The 14416-nt window shown below is 52.3% G+C and overlaps 1 protein-coding gene and 1 long non-coding RNA gene across 6 annotated transcripts in view; one reads left to right on the top strand and one right to left on the bottom strand.

Annotated features, from left to right (window-relative positions):
• Positions 1-14416, bottom strand: part of LOC128078701 (uncharacterized) — a 90395-nt gene that overhangs the window by 50200 nt on the left and 25779 nt on the right. The window contains exon 2 of the long non-coding RNA XR_008205753.1: positions 3342-3427. This is a non-coding gene — a long non-coding RNA (uncharacterized LOC128078701). The remainder of the gene's footprint in view (positions 1-3341; positions 3428-14416) is intronic.
• FAM3D (FAM3 metabolism regulating signaling molecule D) lies at positions 4137-8990 on the top strand. Of its 5 annotated transcripts, XM_052679176.1 has the most exons (10): positions 4146-4317; positions 5130-5186; positions 5904-6011; positions 6179-6202; positions 6758-6881; positions 7032-7090; positions 7232-7282; positions 7890-7974; positions 8323-8449; positions 8571-8990. In XM_052679176.1, the coding sequence occupies exons 2-10, from the start codon at positions 5174-5176 to the stop codon at positions 8658-8660; spliced, it is 681 nt and encodes a 226-aa protein (XP_052535136.1). In that variant the 5' UTR covers positions 4146-4317; positions 5130-5173; the 3' UTR covers positions 8661-8990. The 5 variants fall into 5 exon arrangements, with proteins under 5 accessions (XP_052535135.1, XP_052535133.1, XP_052535134.1 ...); XM_052679175.1 differs by having other exon boundaries at positions 4137-4243; positions 7032-7282; XM_052679173.1 differs by having other exon boundaries at positions 4140-4317; positions 7032-7282.

The following is a 14416-nucleotide window of genomic DNA, read 5'->3' as shown; positions in this document are numbered from 1 at the left end:
CCACCAATCCACCAAGATCCCCTTGGGCCACCAGGCCTGGGCCAAGTATTCAGCTGTTTGCCATGATGGAGGTGGCCACCAGGCACAGAACACCACAGCCACAAGGGAAGGCATGAAAGTGCCTTCTTCCTGCCATCCCAAAATCAGCCACTGGGAAGGCATAAAAGTGAACACGCTGGCAAGAAGAAAAGGCACAGGCCTTGACAATACAGATTGGTTCCCTTCACCCAGGAAAGCAAAGACATGAGCTGGTGTACGCAGCTGTATTACCATAGAGGGATCTTTTGTACGTGGAGAAGGGGCAGTGAAACCTTAACAGCAGAGAGGGTTAAATTCTGCTCAGCACCACCAGAAGCCGGAGAAGGGCTGATGGAAGACATGGAATTTGATGGGGAATTTTTATTTAAAAAAGTTAGCAACCTTCCTGGGAGTCCATGAGCAGCTGAAGACCAAACTGAGTAAAAAAATGCAAGGTGAGCACTAGGTGAGTTACACAGGGCAAATTGTTATGATGAATTATAATAAAATCAGCGAGGAAAAATAACAGAGACCTGAGATGCCAAGAAATGTCATTTCTTCTGCCCTCCTTCTGCCTGGTGCAGGCACGGCACCAGGGCAGCCCCATGGGTGCAGACAGTCCCAAACCATCACAACAACAATGCGGTTACTGGGTAGTAACTCAGCAGATGGTGACTTTTTGAAGTTGATTGCGATACAAATGATACTTTCTGAGTTTGTTTCTTTCCGTTCCGATTCTCAGTAGCATGTTCAAATGTCAGGGAGCATCATATTTCTATCTTTTATTTCCTCTGTGAGAAGAAATCTTCCTTAAGAAGCCTCAGAATTACATCTTGGGAGAAAAGCTGTGCTCCCTCGATGAAAGCAATCTACTTTATAAACATTCCAGAGTACAATAAAAATAATAGATGCAAAAAGCCCCACTGGCTTTTTTCTCAGTGGAGATTTTAATTTCTATTGCACTTTTTACAGAGACATTCTATCGGCACTGTGATGCCTTACTGGGTTGGTGGGGCCCATTGACAGCACAGAGGTAAGATCTCCTCTGTGTCCCCAGGTGGGCTCCCACCCCTGCCATCCCCCTTCTGAGTCCAGCCCCCAGTGTCTCATTCTGCCCCACTGCACTAAGTAGCAGCAGGTTTGCATCACTCAGATGATGCGTCCCCAAAGCCTGCCCTGCCACAAGCAATAAGCAAACCTGGGCAGCACAGCATGCAGGATGGCCGTATGCTCACTCAAACATTGTTTTTCAGCCACACGGAAGCAGTAGAAGCAGCTGCAAGTGAACTCACTTCACTGAACAAGGCCCAAAGACAACTTCCTCCAACTAACATAGGGCCAGTCTGGAAACCTGCAGGTGAGGAGCAGATAGAAGCATCTGATCCTCAGTGCCACATCTCCACAGTTGTCAAACACCTCCAGGGATGGTGACTCCACCACTCCCTGGGCAGCCTGTGCCAGTGCATCACCACTCTCTCTAAGAAGAAAGTTTTCCCAACATCCAACCTGAACCTCCCCTGGCACAACTTAGAGCCATTACCTCTTGTGTTATTATCAGTACCTGGGAGAAGAGGCTATGAGTCCCAGTGCACAGCTGGGAGCACAACATTTGGCCAGCGGTGCTTCACCCAACATCCTTCCATATTCAGTGCAAGTGAAGCAAACTGGAAGCCTCAAAGGCACAGCCATTGGTAAGGCTGGGATTTGTCTCCTCTTGTCATTAATTGCCCAAATCAGAGCTGCAGAGCTGGCACTATGCTCCACTACACTTTGTAATGAAATCACTGACTGTGCCTAAGAAACAGATTTAATGATATGATACTAATAGAGTCACATATTTCCCATGCAAACATTCATGATCTATATCCACACCCTTTTTTTAATACTGCTTTTGCTTCATAACAAAATATCGAGCACGGCACCAACTGGCATTGGGCAGAGGACAGCAAGTACTGGAGCACTCCTACTGTTAATCACATACACAAGGAATCTGTGGCTGTGGGGTCAGAGGTCCCCATGGGCATCCATCTGCATTTTGAGGCTCTCAGCAGCCAAAGGAGCAATGGAGAGGGGCTGGGTGCTGCAGAGGGGTTGGGTGTTGTAGCAGTGGGGAGGGATTTGTGCTCCAAGTTCTCACTCAGCAGTCACCAAGCTGTCTCAGAGGAAGGGCAGGGACTGGGGGTCTGAGGAAGTGGGAGATGTGCTAATTGCCTCCGACAGGCGTAATTGCTGCAATTCAGAATGCTAAAAATGTGAAATTAGGAATAATCAATGGATGTTTATGATCTGTGTCGATACCGTGAATTCAGCTAATACAGAGTAATTACACTCTTCTAATTCCCGGTGTTTGTCATCGTTGGGTTGCAGAGGAGTCCTGCAGAACAATAACAGCGGATTGGCTGTGCTAGAGCTGCAAACTGTGGGCTTAGCGCGGCGCGAGCTAATTTCTCTTTTAATGGTAAAAGCGGTTATGATTTCCCTTATTTATTCCTCTCTCCGAGCGCCGGGGGCTGCGCCAGGGCTGCAGCGGGTGATGGATGCGCTGCGCAACAGCACCACCAATTGCCACGCCGGCACAAAGCATAGCAAGCACCCACGGCTGCGCTCCTGCTGCCAGGTGGCGCTTCGGCCGCTCGCCCCATCCCGTGGCCCCGCACCTCCTGCCAGGATTCGTGCCTCCAGATGGCCACCGCCACTGGGTGACAGCCATGAGATGTGTTGTCAGGGTTAAGGAACTTGCGCGTGTTTGCAAAGGTAACTACCAGTGGTGCAGTTAATGGTACCGCTGACTAGAGAAGGAAGCCTCCAGCCTCTGGCAAAGAAGGGGCAGAGGCATGGCATGTGGGGCTCCCAGCTCCACTAAGGCAGTGAAAAGGAGAAACGAAGTGGTGCTTCAGCAGCAGCTGCAGACAGGATGGGATTTGGCCATGGTCCCACTCCTGGGCCCAGCTTGGTCACTGCCACTGCCTCACATCCCTGCCCGCCTCCTGCATCCTGCTCGGCTCCACAGTGGGAGCAGGGCCTCTCCCTAGTTAACCATTGACTTGCAGGGGGAGCTCTGGCCACAGGTACCCGCCCGAGCAGCCAGCATGCAACCAAATGTTTTTATGGTCAGAGGAAATTAGAAACGCTCTGGCAAACAGTGTTGCTCCAGGGAGGAGTTCAGCAGTGCACACAGGCAGATCTCCTGGGCCCCTGGGCAGGCTCTGGGTGGAGCCTATGCCTAAAGCACCATTGAAATCTTTAGCAATATTTATACAGGAACCTTTTTGTTCTCAGAATGGATTTTAAGCAAATAGGTTTCCGGTTTATTAGACAAATACCTCTGGTTATTGCCTGCCGTCCTCTGCAGCTCCTTCCTTCTCTCCCTCTTTTCCAGTGGCTCTGGCTGACAGCGGAGCGCTGTGCTCTTTCCAGCATAAAAAGAAAAAGAAAAAAAAAAATCAATCCAAACAATTAAAAGAGAACATAATAGAAATCCCAGGAGAGGGTTGCCCTCTTGTAATGCAATCAGGTTCCATCAATTTCACTGCTAAGGGACTTCACCCAATGAGTTTTACCTGGGATTAAGGTGAAAATAAATAGCCCGAATAAATACATGACTTCCCCAAAGTGGTGGTGTTTATTGGTTTATTTTTCCATTTCTCTCCCTCTGCAATGAAATCAATACATGCATAGAAAACCACGAGTTGGGCGAAGCACTGTGCAGTGGGAACACAAATGCAGGCGTGTGCCCCCACAGTGACTGGGACACAATGGGGACATTTTGCAACTTTCTATATTCTAGGTCTGAAGTCATTGCCAGCTGCAGGCTTTACTCATTGCACTTGAGGGAAGCTCAGAGAGCTCCAAATGCAACCCACTACCAGCCTGGAGGTCTCACATTTTGCAGAGGGGGATTTCAGAGATAAAGGGCCACTGGGGCTGGCAGAGACAAGGTTGGAGGGAGTAGGAAAGGGCTGTGGAGGATGCAGAGACACAGTGCTGTGGGCATTTTCCATAAATGTTGGCAATGGGACCCAGAAAAGGGTCAGAGAGGAAGGAAAATTTCTCTCCTTCTTCATAGCATGCAAACCTGAACTCAGCCTTCAGCCCAGCCCTGCTACAATTCACTGCTTTTTATTTACCCTTCAAACAGGAAAAGCAACTCTCAGCGCAGGTCCTTTACAGATTTTCTACACCAAGCTTATCTCCGAGCACAGCAGCACTGGGCACACTGCTGCAGGTGAGGCTCTGCCTTCCGGCTTCAGGTTGGGCTCCAGGATGGACCACACCATGCTGTGACCTCAAATTTGGACGGTAGGATTGGGTCCCTGTGGGTTTCTGCTGTGTGTCCATGGGGGACGCGGTGGCAGCAGGGAGGTGGGCAAGTTTGGGTGGGAAGTGGTTCATGATCCCACTTGCAACCCTTCCCAATCCACATGGGCCAAGACATTGCACGATCAGGGAAAGGGAAAACATTTGTGCTCCTGTGCCGCGCGTCCTTAGAGCTGGTGCTGCTCTGCCAGTGTAGGAATTGCTCCCAAACTCTGCTTCTTGTTAGAAATGCCCGCAGCTGCATCACCATGAGCCCAACAGACTGTATGCAAATTAAGAGGCCAAATTGTTTGCTGAACAGAGAGAATGCACCAGCCCTTGGCAGCAGTTTCTTTCCTTTTCCTTCTGATTTAAAGAGAGGACTTTCCTCTGCAGACCTCTCTGGCCATGCCAGCCTAAACTGCAAGCTGTCAGTGGCATTCTGCAGTCCATAATATTGAAAACTCACCCTGCATCATCCCAGAAGGAAATGATGCAGGGCTGTGCCGGCAAATACACCACTTGAGCTATTCCTTGTCAGCGGCAGGGAAGAGTTCCTGGGAAAAGGACAGCACTGGTGAGTGACAGGGGATCAGCACGGGGCCTGCAGAATGACTCTGATACATCGGAGCCAGGACTTTGATACGTCAGGGTGGGGACAAGCATGTGCCCAACAGGAATCCATGCATTTATGGTGGCTTAGTTCCCAACCTTAGTCAATGCAAACATGCTTAACAGAGCAATTCTTTTTCATCTAACATCCGCCTGGTTTTTGTAGATTACAGCCACGCTTCACAGTGTTTCTCCTTGCTCAGGGTGACGCAGGACCAGTGACAGCCCCTCGCTGTGTTCCCCCAGCATGCGGGTGACAGGTAAGGATGGAGACGAGCATTTACTTTTCCCAGTCCCATTTTCTACAGCTCTTCATACCTATTTCTCATTTGCATCGCCCATTTCAAGCCCATCTGCCCTGCCATCCCCTTACCAGCATCACAGGAAAGGGCATTTGTATAAGCATCAGGTTTTTATGATATTTGTGTAGATTTCAGGCTGTTGTGTATTTCCCAGCTAAACCTTCAGAGGCTGAGAAGTGATAGCTGCTGAGAGGTTCCTGCTTCCATAAGAGCCATTCAGCTGCAATCTAAGTATATTTTTCTACCCTGTTTCCATGCATGACAGGAATGTTTTGCTCCAGTGAGTGTTGCTTTAAAGCCGAATGCCAATCACATTTGTATTAGTGGCTGCTTGGCTGTTGTTGGTGACTAATTGGGGGACAGCAGCCCTCCCAGCACTGGGAAAATAGGAAACACTTGCATTTATATTGCTTTCTAACTAATTATCAGATTAACTTTAATGCAGAGAGGAGCATGAATAATGCCCTTTGGTGGAAGAGTGATGCCGATCTGAGGATCAGCGCTCACTCTGGAGACATTAATTAAGAGACCAGAGTCCTTGTAGAGGATGAGGAAAGGAGTACTGGCCACCTGCCATGCCACGGCAGCCACTCTGTGCAAGGGGAACTGGAGATGCACAGACTGCGGGATGCCCCAGGGATGCCCTTCCCCCTACCCACGTCCTCCTCTCACCAGGCATGATCCGGATCCTGGTGCCGCTGGCCACACTGCTGAGCTTCTGGTTCATCATACAGACATACTCTGAGCACAGAGGGAGAGCCATCAGCCTGCGGAGCTGGTTGGGTGAGTGCATGGCGGCCCCTGGTTGGGGGCACAGCCACCAGCTCTGTAATGTGGGCACAGCGGGGACAGGGCAGTGGGAAGTTCTGCAGGAGTCCGGGGATACTCACAGCCCCGAGGAGAGGTTTTGGTGGGCCCGTGGGATGCTGACCTCTCCTTTGTGTCTGCAGGTTCCACCAGAAAGCCCATGAGTAGTGAGTACCACTCTTGGCTTCATCTCATACACAACACTGATCCGGGCTTGAGGGCAATGGTCGGAGTACGATGACTGCTTGCAAGACGAATGTCTCACCTTCACAAATGCAGGGGGATCTCCCTATGGCCCTTGTGTAGATTTCAGCACAGCAGTGTCTTCAGCAGGCACATGGGCCTTTACACATCCCATGCCTCAGCACAACACTCTCAGGCCATGGGCTGCAGGAAGCCAGCAGAGGTCCTATGCATGTGGTGAGGCTGCAAGCCTCACCCCAGCTGAAAATGGGGAAACTCAGGGCAGAAAATTCACATAGGGCTGGGCTTGAATGGGTGCCAGCAGCGAACACTCCCTGTGACACCTGCCCTCTGTTCACACAAAGTAGTGCCCGACTCCAGCTCATTACGTCCCATCCCAACTCCATCACCGCCCATCACTGGCCCTAGGACAAGGCTGGAACGTGCCTCACCCCACAGCGCACCCTGACAGCAGACATGTGCCTCAGCCCCAGCCCCAGGGCTCGTGCCCCCCCCCCACAGCTCCCTGCTCCCCCCAGGCCCACCACAGCCCCGCCACAAATGTGAGAACAAGAAGGACTGCCCCGCCGACCACTTCGCCTTCCGGATCATCAGCGGTGCCGCCAACGTGGTGGGACCTTCCATCTGCTTCGAGGACAGGATGTAAGCAGTATGGGGAGGGGGTGGGATGGCAGCAGGGCAAGTTTGGCCTCTGACTGCCAAGCACAGACCACTCCACAACAGTGGAGAGTTTATCTTTGTGCCTGGGGATGGTTCATGGCCTGCTGCCACTCACTGGTCTCTGCTTTCCAGCCTCATGAGCACCGTGAAGAACAACATTGGCAGAGGGCTGAACATAGCGCTGGTGAACGGTGAGTTGGGCCCCGGTGGCCCAAAGGCTTTGTGCACAGCCTACTTCAGGAGAGCATCAACCACGGTGCACGTGGGCCTGGGACGCAGGGGAGCCTCTCTGGAGACCCACCCTGACTGTGTTGGGAATTTTCAACCCTTAGGAAAGAGCGGGCAGCTCCTGAAGGTGGGCTCCTTCGACATGTACTCTGGAGGTAAGCACGGTGCCCTCGGTGCCAGCGGTCACCAGCACTGTAGCAGCTCTGCTGTGTGTGCAGATAAGGGCTGCTGGACTTTGGCCATCACTGGTGGTGGACGTGTGGCTGCCCAGGGTCACAGCTGAGCTGGGCTTCTGGCTCCCTTCTCACTTACAAAAGCCTGAAGAACAAAATCCCACTAAACCAAACACTCTTTATGTTTGTTGGTCATGAAAACTATATTGGTAACTCCAGAATTTTAAGGAGAAACACTGACATCATGAGATTTCTTGTAGTCTGTGAGCCCCAAGCAGCAATCAGCTGTTGTGCCACTAGATGGGGCATTGGACTCGAGCATCCCGCGCAGCAGATGCAGGATGAGGAATAACTCCTGCAATGTGCACAAAACTGCTGCCACCAGGCAGGAACTCTGCAGCCAGGCTCATTCCTGGTGTTGGAAATTTAATTCATATGAGCAACGTCTCACAGCTAGTTAGCCAAATTAGCAGTATATTTCTCCTTATGGTCGTGCACAGCAGGCAAGCAGCAGTCCCAAACCTTCCTATCACCAGTACCATGCACAGCACTACTAAAACCCTTTTCTTTTTCCTAACGCTCCTCTCAGATGTTACAAAGCTGGAGACCTTTCTCGAAGATATCAAGGATGGCACCATCATGCTGGCAGCCACCTATGACGATGCCGCCACAAAGTGAGTTGGGCCCCATGCGTGACCCTAGGTGCCCAAAAACCAGCAGCAGTGCTACGGCTGGGGGTGCTGCTGCTGCCAACCTCCACAGCCACGTGCTGCCAGCTCTTTCTTCTTAGAAAGAGTGGTGAAGCACTGGCACTGTAGCCCAGGGAGTGGTAGAGTCACTGTTCCTGGAGGTGCTCAAGAACCACAGAGATGTGGCACTGAGGGTCAGTGGGCATGTTTGGGTAGGTTGGTGGTTGGACTTAATGATCTTAGTGGTCTTTTCCAACCTTAATGATTCTATGATTCTATGACAGGAGGGGGCCCACACAGCACCATACTGATGTTTTTTTTTCTGTCTCTCAGGATGAACAACAAAATACGGGCACTTTTTTCAGCACTGGGCAGCAGACACGTGAACCAGCTGGGCTTTCGAGACAACTGGGTCTTCTTAGGGGCGAAGGGGATGAAAGACAAGAGCCCCTTTGAGGAGGTACATGGCCCAGCCACCATCTCTCATGTCTCACTCACCTATCTGCAAGCTTTGCCTCACTGCAAATATACCCAGTGCCACTCTCTTCATAATGTTTTTTTTTCTCTTTTTTTTCCTGTAGCACATCAAAAATGACCAGAAAACAAATAAATATGATGGTTGGCCAGAGCTGCTGGAGATGGAAGGCTGTGCCCCCAGGAAGCAAGATTAGAAGGGACACTCTGGCAGCACACCTGCATGGAGCCCAAGCCAGGTCTATGTGGACACCAACCCCCCTGGACCGAGCAAGCCCCCGGCCCGGCCACACGAGGCTGGTGGAGGCTGCTGGCTCCCAGAGACCGGCATTCTGCTGTGGGGACACGCGGTGCTCAAAGCAGCTGCAGCATGCAGGTGAGCAAGCACCCAGCCAGGCTCCAGCCAAGCTGCCCTAGTCCATGGCTATGCGTTGATGTGGGGCATTTTATTTTTTTATCTTCAAACCAAGCATTTTGTGATAAGTTTTCTAGTTGTTTCTTAAATAATATACCTAATTATAAAGCAATACCTCCTTCCTTCTGCTTTTGAGCGTAATCCAGGCTTTTCCCCACAGGCCTGGCATTGCCAACCCCTCTGTCACCAACCAGCTGTGTTTCCCATCCTCTGTCACAGCACCACACATGGCTGTCCCCTGCCCACAGACATGGGGGTGCTCTATAGCCACAATAAGGCCATGGTGGTGGCTTGCTGGTCAGTGTGTGCAGACAACGCACATTTGCCCACCTTGTTGCTCTTTTTCTGGGTTAAATCCAAGCTAAATCCTCCAAAGATCAAGACAACACCATAACCCAATGCCTCCATCCCAAACCAGCAAGATGGCAGATTTTCCCTAAAGAAGGAAAAACCCAAAGCAAAAACCCCAGGCAGCCAACGCAGAGGAATTCCCTGCTAGCTGTAGTATTTTATCCAAGCTTATCCTCCTGCACTCTTAGCGTGCACCTGACCATGCTGCGGGAAGCCCCTGCCATACATCGATCCCTAAATCTGCTGCAGCAGCAGCCGTTAATCCCAGGCACTGAATCACCCACAGGGCAGCAGCAATGAGCACCAGCACAGCACAGCAGACACAACAGCCCTCGCGCCACACACCCTGCTGCACCGCCAGCAGAAATATGCCAACTATTTTAAGCCCCCTCAAAGGATCTGGATTCGCTTGTAAGCCAAACTGAAAACAGCCTGGGACCCGTAAAGGCTTTTGCAAAGGGGAAAGCAGCACCCAGCAGCAGCTACAGAGGGGAAAAACAACTAGCCCCGTTTGGCTTCGGGAAACTCTTCCTGGCCCATTGCAATCTGTATTGTTTTGACTTAACACCAGAAGCCTTTCCAAAGGAAATGTATGTCTCAGCATGCTACAGGCAGCTATAAAGAGATCTGACCCATTACTAAGTGTTACAGAGGCACATGCAGTTTTGGATCAAAAGGGAGAGCTGAAGTGCAGCTCCTGCGTGACCTCACTGCACAGCCAGAGCTTCCTCCCCAAGTTACTGCAGCCTGAAAAATAAATCAAAAATCCCACATTTTACTGGGAGTCATAAATACGGCTTCAAGTGCCACGATTATTTAGAAAATTTAATTTGCTAATTAAGGGTGATGGCTGATGGACAGCAAGCCCCACATGAGGTTGTTTTTCCATCTCCCCACTGCTTCGGAAGGTGCAGAGATGCAGACAGTGCCTACCTGGGTGAGCACACTCAGTCGCAGTATGGTGTCCCCAACTTGCGCAGACCCCGAGCCCTGCCCAGAGCGGTGGCTGCAGCCCCCAGGGACATCCACAGGATCAGATCTGCAAAATCCAGCGCTGCTGCAGAGCCGGGTCTCAGGGGCTGTCCTGCCTTATTTTGGGGTAACAATTTATTTCAGCAAAGCACCAGAGAACAAGCCAGAAAGGATGCCACAAGCGAGGACTGCTGGGTGCCGGGGCCCCGCAGCTGAGCGAATCCGCGTCCTGTGACATCTTGCCCTGTCAAGTGCAATTACTGTAATCTTCCACAGCCTCTCAAAATACGGAGCCCGGCTTAGAAACCGGGCATCCGCAGCATGAAAGCTGCCTTTGTGCCCGGGCAGAGCCTGGGTGCGCGCCAGCCGTGAGGTGCACGAAGAAAATGAGTTCTCCACGTGCTGGGAGAAGGGAGGAGAAGGGAAACCTCCCGGCCGGCCCCACTGCAAACAGGCTGGAGCTCACCCTCCTCTCCCCGTGGGGACAGAGAGGGCACCGGGAGCTGCGTGGCCGCCAGAACACACGGGCATAGCAGGGACGGTGCCAGGGGGGCACAGCCGAAGTCCTGAACAATGGGAGGAGCGCATGGGAAGAAGGTACGTGGGTGCGGGAAGAATGGGGGGTTTGGGGAGAGGGCACTGTTTGCTCACGTGGGGCTTGTTTTGCTCGCCGTGTGCTACAGGTGGTGACAGCAGAAGGGGATTATAGTGGGACTGAGCCGCTCTTAAGTAGTGCCACCTGATGGTTCAGTGCTGGGGCCCTGCTGGGCCTCTGGGGACAGCAAGGAGGTGATGGGGAGAAATGTCAACCTTGCAGAGCAAGTTGTAGCACTAAGCTTGCACCCAGCTTTGGTCCCCACTGCCCATCATCACTTCCTTGCTCCCAGCTGATGGAAGCTGGGGTGAGCCACCACCCCACAGCACGCGATGACAAGCACACATCCCTTAGGAGAGCGGCCACAGAGCTCTGAAGGGAACAGTGCTGAGAGGCCCTGAGCCACTCAGAGGTGCTGGAGGTGGCTGTGCTGTGGATGTCATTGGGTGTCACTTTGCCTGGAGATATGTCACCACCATGTGGTCGGGCTGCCCTGCTCTGGCATCAGCTCTTCCACAGCTGCCCTTCCAGCTCCCTCCAGTAGGTCAGGAAAAACAGAAGGGCTGTCTGAGTTCCTGACCCGCATAAAGCTACTCAGCTTACAGAATGCTTTAAGAATGCATTTTCAATTTGTCAGGAGCAATACCAGGAAGGTCCTCCTGCTTTCCCCCTGTCCAGTATCAAGCTTCAAGGAATCCAAACTTCCGCTCCCTCCTTTCGTCCTCTATCAGAAAGTTAAAATGAAATTTAAATGAAAATCCCTCAAAAAAGAGCTGGGCTAGAACCCCAATTACACCCAAGCAGCGCCCAGTGACCCAAAACTGGCACCTGATCTTCATCCGTGCACATGTGCACAGCATTATTGAGGCCGGGGCAATAAGCTGGTTATGTCAGCCTTGGCTTGGAACTCAGTGCTCCCACCCATCTGTGCCATCCTCCTGGTAGCTCTGGGGCAGTTCTGTTGCCGCTCCCTCTCTCCAAGCAGAGCGCTGCCAGCAGGGCTCACGGCTCAGTGCTTTACCTAAGGGGCAGGGAGGGTGTATGGGGTGGGCAGCAGAGCTCTGCTTCCCCTACAGCCCCTGCAAGAAAGCAGCACAGGGCACTACCGGGCACAGCTCTGGGAATACATGGGAGCAGGAGGAGGGCTCTGCACTGCACGCCAGTGCTGCCTGTCAGCAGTCTCAGCTGAGCCCCTGCCAGGCTCAGAGCAGAGCAGCATCCAAGGGTCAGCAGCAGGGATGTGGAGTGCAAGGCAATGCTCTGCTCCACAACAAAAGGGGCTGGAAAGGCTGCCAGCGGGGCTCCAAGGACATGGCTGCTTTCAAAGGCTGCAGCTGCTCCCATAAACCTCCTCTGGCATCAGCACTGACAGCAGGACACGGGGCTTTGCCCGGAGCCCTGTGCTGCAAGGCAAGGACCAGAGCCAGCCCAGGGTTCCCTGCTCACAGATCCTCACTGCTCCGCATAGCATCAGCCCCTGAAAGAAACCCTTCCAACAGTCACACAAAAACAGCACCAGGGTTTGCACCGCAGCCATTTCCCCAGGGAAAGTTCTTCTGTCCCCAAATTCCCAAGAGTGTCACTTTGCACTAATGTCAGATGAGCTGAGATTAGGAGAGCTTTGCTCTGCTGCTGGGTGAAAACAACAAGAGGCAGAACGCCAGTGCTGGCGGTGGCCCTTGTTCAGCACAGCAGCACCTGGTGCCCACACTGAGTTTCTCCATGGGAATGGGACAGGCAGCCAGGGCTGAGCACTGAGCAGTGTGACCAACCCCAAGCAGGTGAGACCCAAAGCAACCTCACCACATGGGCACACAGCTGGCACCACACTCAGCACCATCTGCAGAACCCGTCTGACAGGGAACAGTGATGCGCTGCCAGGGCAATGTTAAAAGGAGATTTTAAAAGTCCATAGTGTTAGATGAAAGCTCTACAGGATGAAAAAGCTGGCTCTTGCCATTCAAGAGCTTGGAAACCCTTACCCCAACTACAAAAATCCTGGGCCCTTACAGTGGAAAGTGCAGGATGGAATAAGGCAAACAAGAGGCACTGTGTCTGTGGCTGGCAGAAGAGAGGCAATGGGAAGGGAAAGGGCTGCTCCATGCCAGGGCTGCAGAGCACATGGAGGAAATGGCCTCAGCAGGGCCAGCATGGTGCCATCCTGGCACAGTGACACCGATGACACAAGGCTGGAGAAGCAGCCCCACAACATGGTTTTGTGGCACTGGCCATGGGAGCACATCCAAACCCAAATGGCAGTTGGGATCCACAGTGCTCCCTTGTCCCAAAGCACAGTGCCCAATGCACCTGTAGGGAGAGCATGGAAATCACTGCATGGCCACGCAGCAGCTGCCAGGTTGGGGATGGCTCAGCAGTCCCCAAATAGAAATGAACTAATGAAATTAAAGGCTTCGCTGCTTTGCTGCTGCCCTCTGCTCCGGGGGTTCGCTCCAATGCACCTGCTGCCTTCACAAAATCCCTGCTCTAGTGGGGATGCTGCACTTCTCTGCTGCTTCCTCCATTTGCAGCCAAACCCCGTCCCTTGCAGCCCTTTTCCTCCTGCCCTGCACGTTATAAACATCATTTTTCTTACTTTCATGCAGTCTCTTTATGTGACACTGAGCTTCTAGGCTGTCGGCACAATGCATGGAATAAATGCTGTCCCTATCACTCATGTGCCACAAGCCTCACTTTCTGCAAAGCTCATCCTTCAAGGCCCTTCAGTGTTCCTTAATGGTCTCTCTGCAGCATGACAGCAATTTGTTCTGCAGCTGCCAGAGCCCATTGTGCCACTGAGTGATGCTCTTCCCGTGCAGGCAGCGGCATCCCTAGAAATAGCAGAAATAGCATCAGCACTACCAACCCTAAAGTGCTGGGTGAAGACAAGCTCCTGAGACAGGTTAAAATCATTGCTCACCCACTGCAACCTCCCACCCGCTGCTAGCAATGCTTGGGCGGCTGATGTTGGTATTGCCCACATAGTGCAGGGTGAGAACTGGGATCTCTTTGAGCAGCGCATGAAGTCGGTCCCCATTCCCCATCGTGCCCTGCAGGAGGGCTGTGTTGCTGCCCGACCACCAGTGGTGTTTGTGACAAAGCCACACAGAGGTCAGTACGGCGCTCATCCCTGTCCAATGCTGTTGTCTTTATGAATAACAGACAACTTTATAAATAAAAGCTCTACACGAAGCATTCACAATTTTCCACTTGACTCAGCACAGAGTGGCCACCGGCCCAGTGCACCCCTGGAGCTGCATGGGCACAGCAGGACACAGCCCGGCCCCCTCTGCATGCCCAAAGCCACGGACTGAGAGTGCCTGGCACCCCCGAGGTGGCTGCTTGCCCCTAGCAAAAGAAGCGCTGCAGATTTGTGGAGGTCAAAATAACAAGAATGAAACATAACACCAAGAATTCGATCTTTCTTAAAGCCCTTTGCAACATGATAGTGAGAACGATCATGGGCAGGGACAAGGAGTAACACAAGCTCAGGGTGATGAACCCAAGCACCTGCAGGCAGGTGTGTGCCCACCTGAAGAAGGGAACAGTATTAGAGTTTGGGCTGTCCCACATCACTCCTGCATCCTGCACCGCCTTGAAGCAACACTGGGTCCCTATGAGGG

Source organism: Tympanuchus pallidicinctus, unplaced genomic scaffold (genome assembly GCF_026119805.1).
Source record: "Tympanuchus pallidicinctus isolate F22 unplaced genomic scaffold, pur_lepc_1.0 scaffold17, whole genome shotgun sequence".
In the NCBI taxonomy this organism is placed as follows: Eukaryota; Metazoa; Chordata; class Aves; order Galliformes; family Phasianidae; genus Tympanuchus; species Tympanuchus pallidicinctus.
Note: the sequence above shows the minus strand (reverse complement) of the source record. Positions and strands in the feature narration are given on the sequence as shown.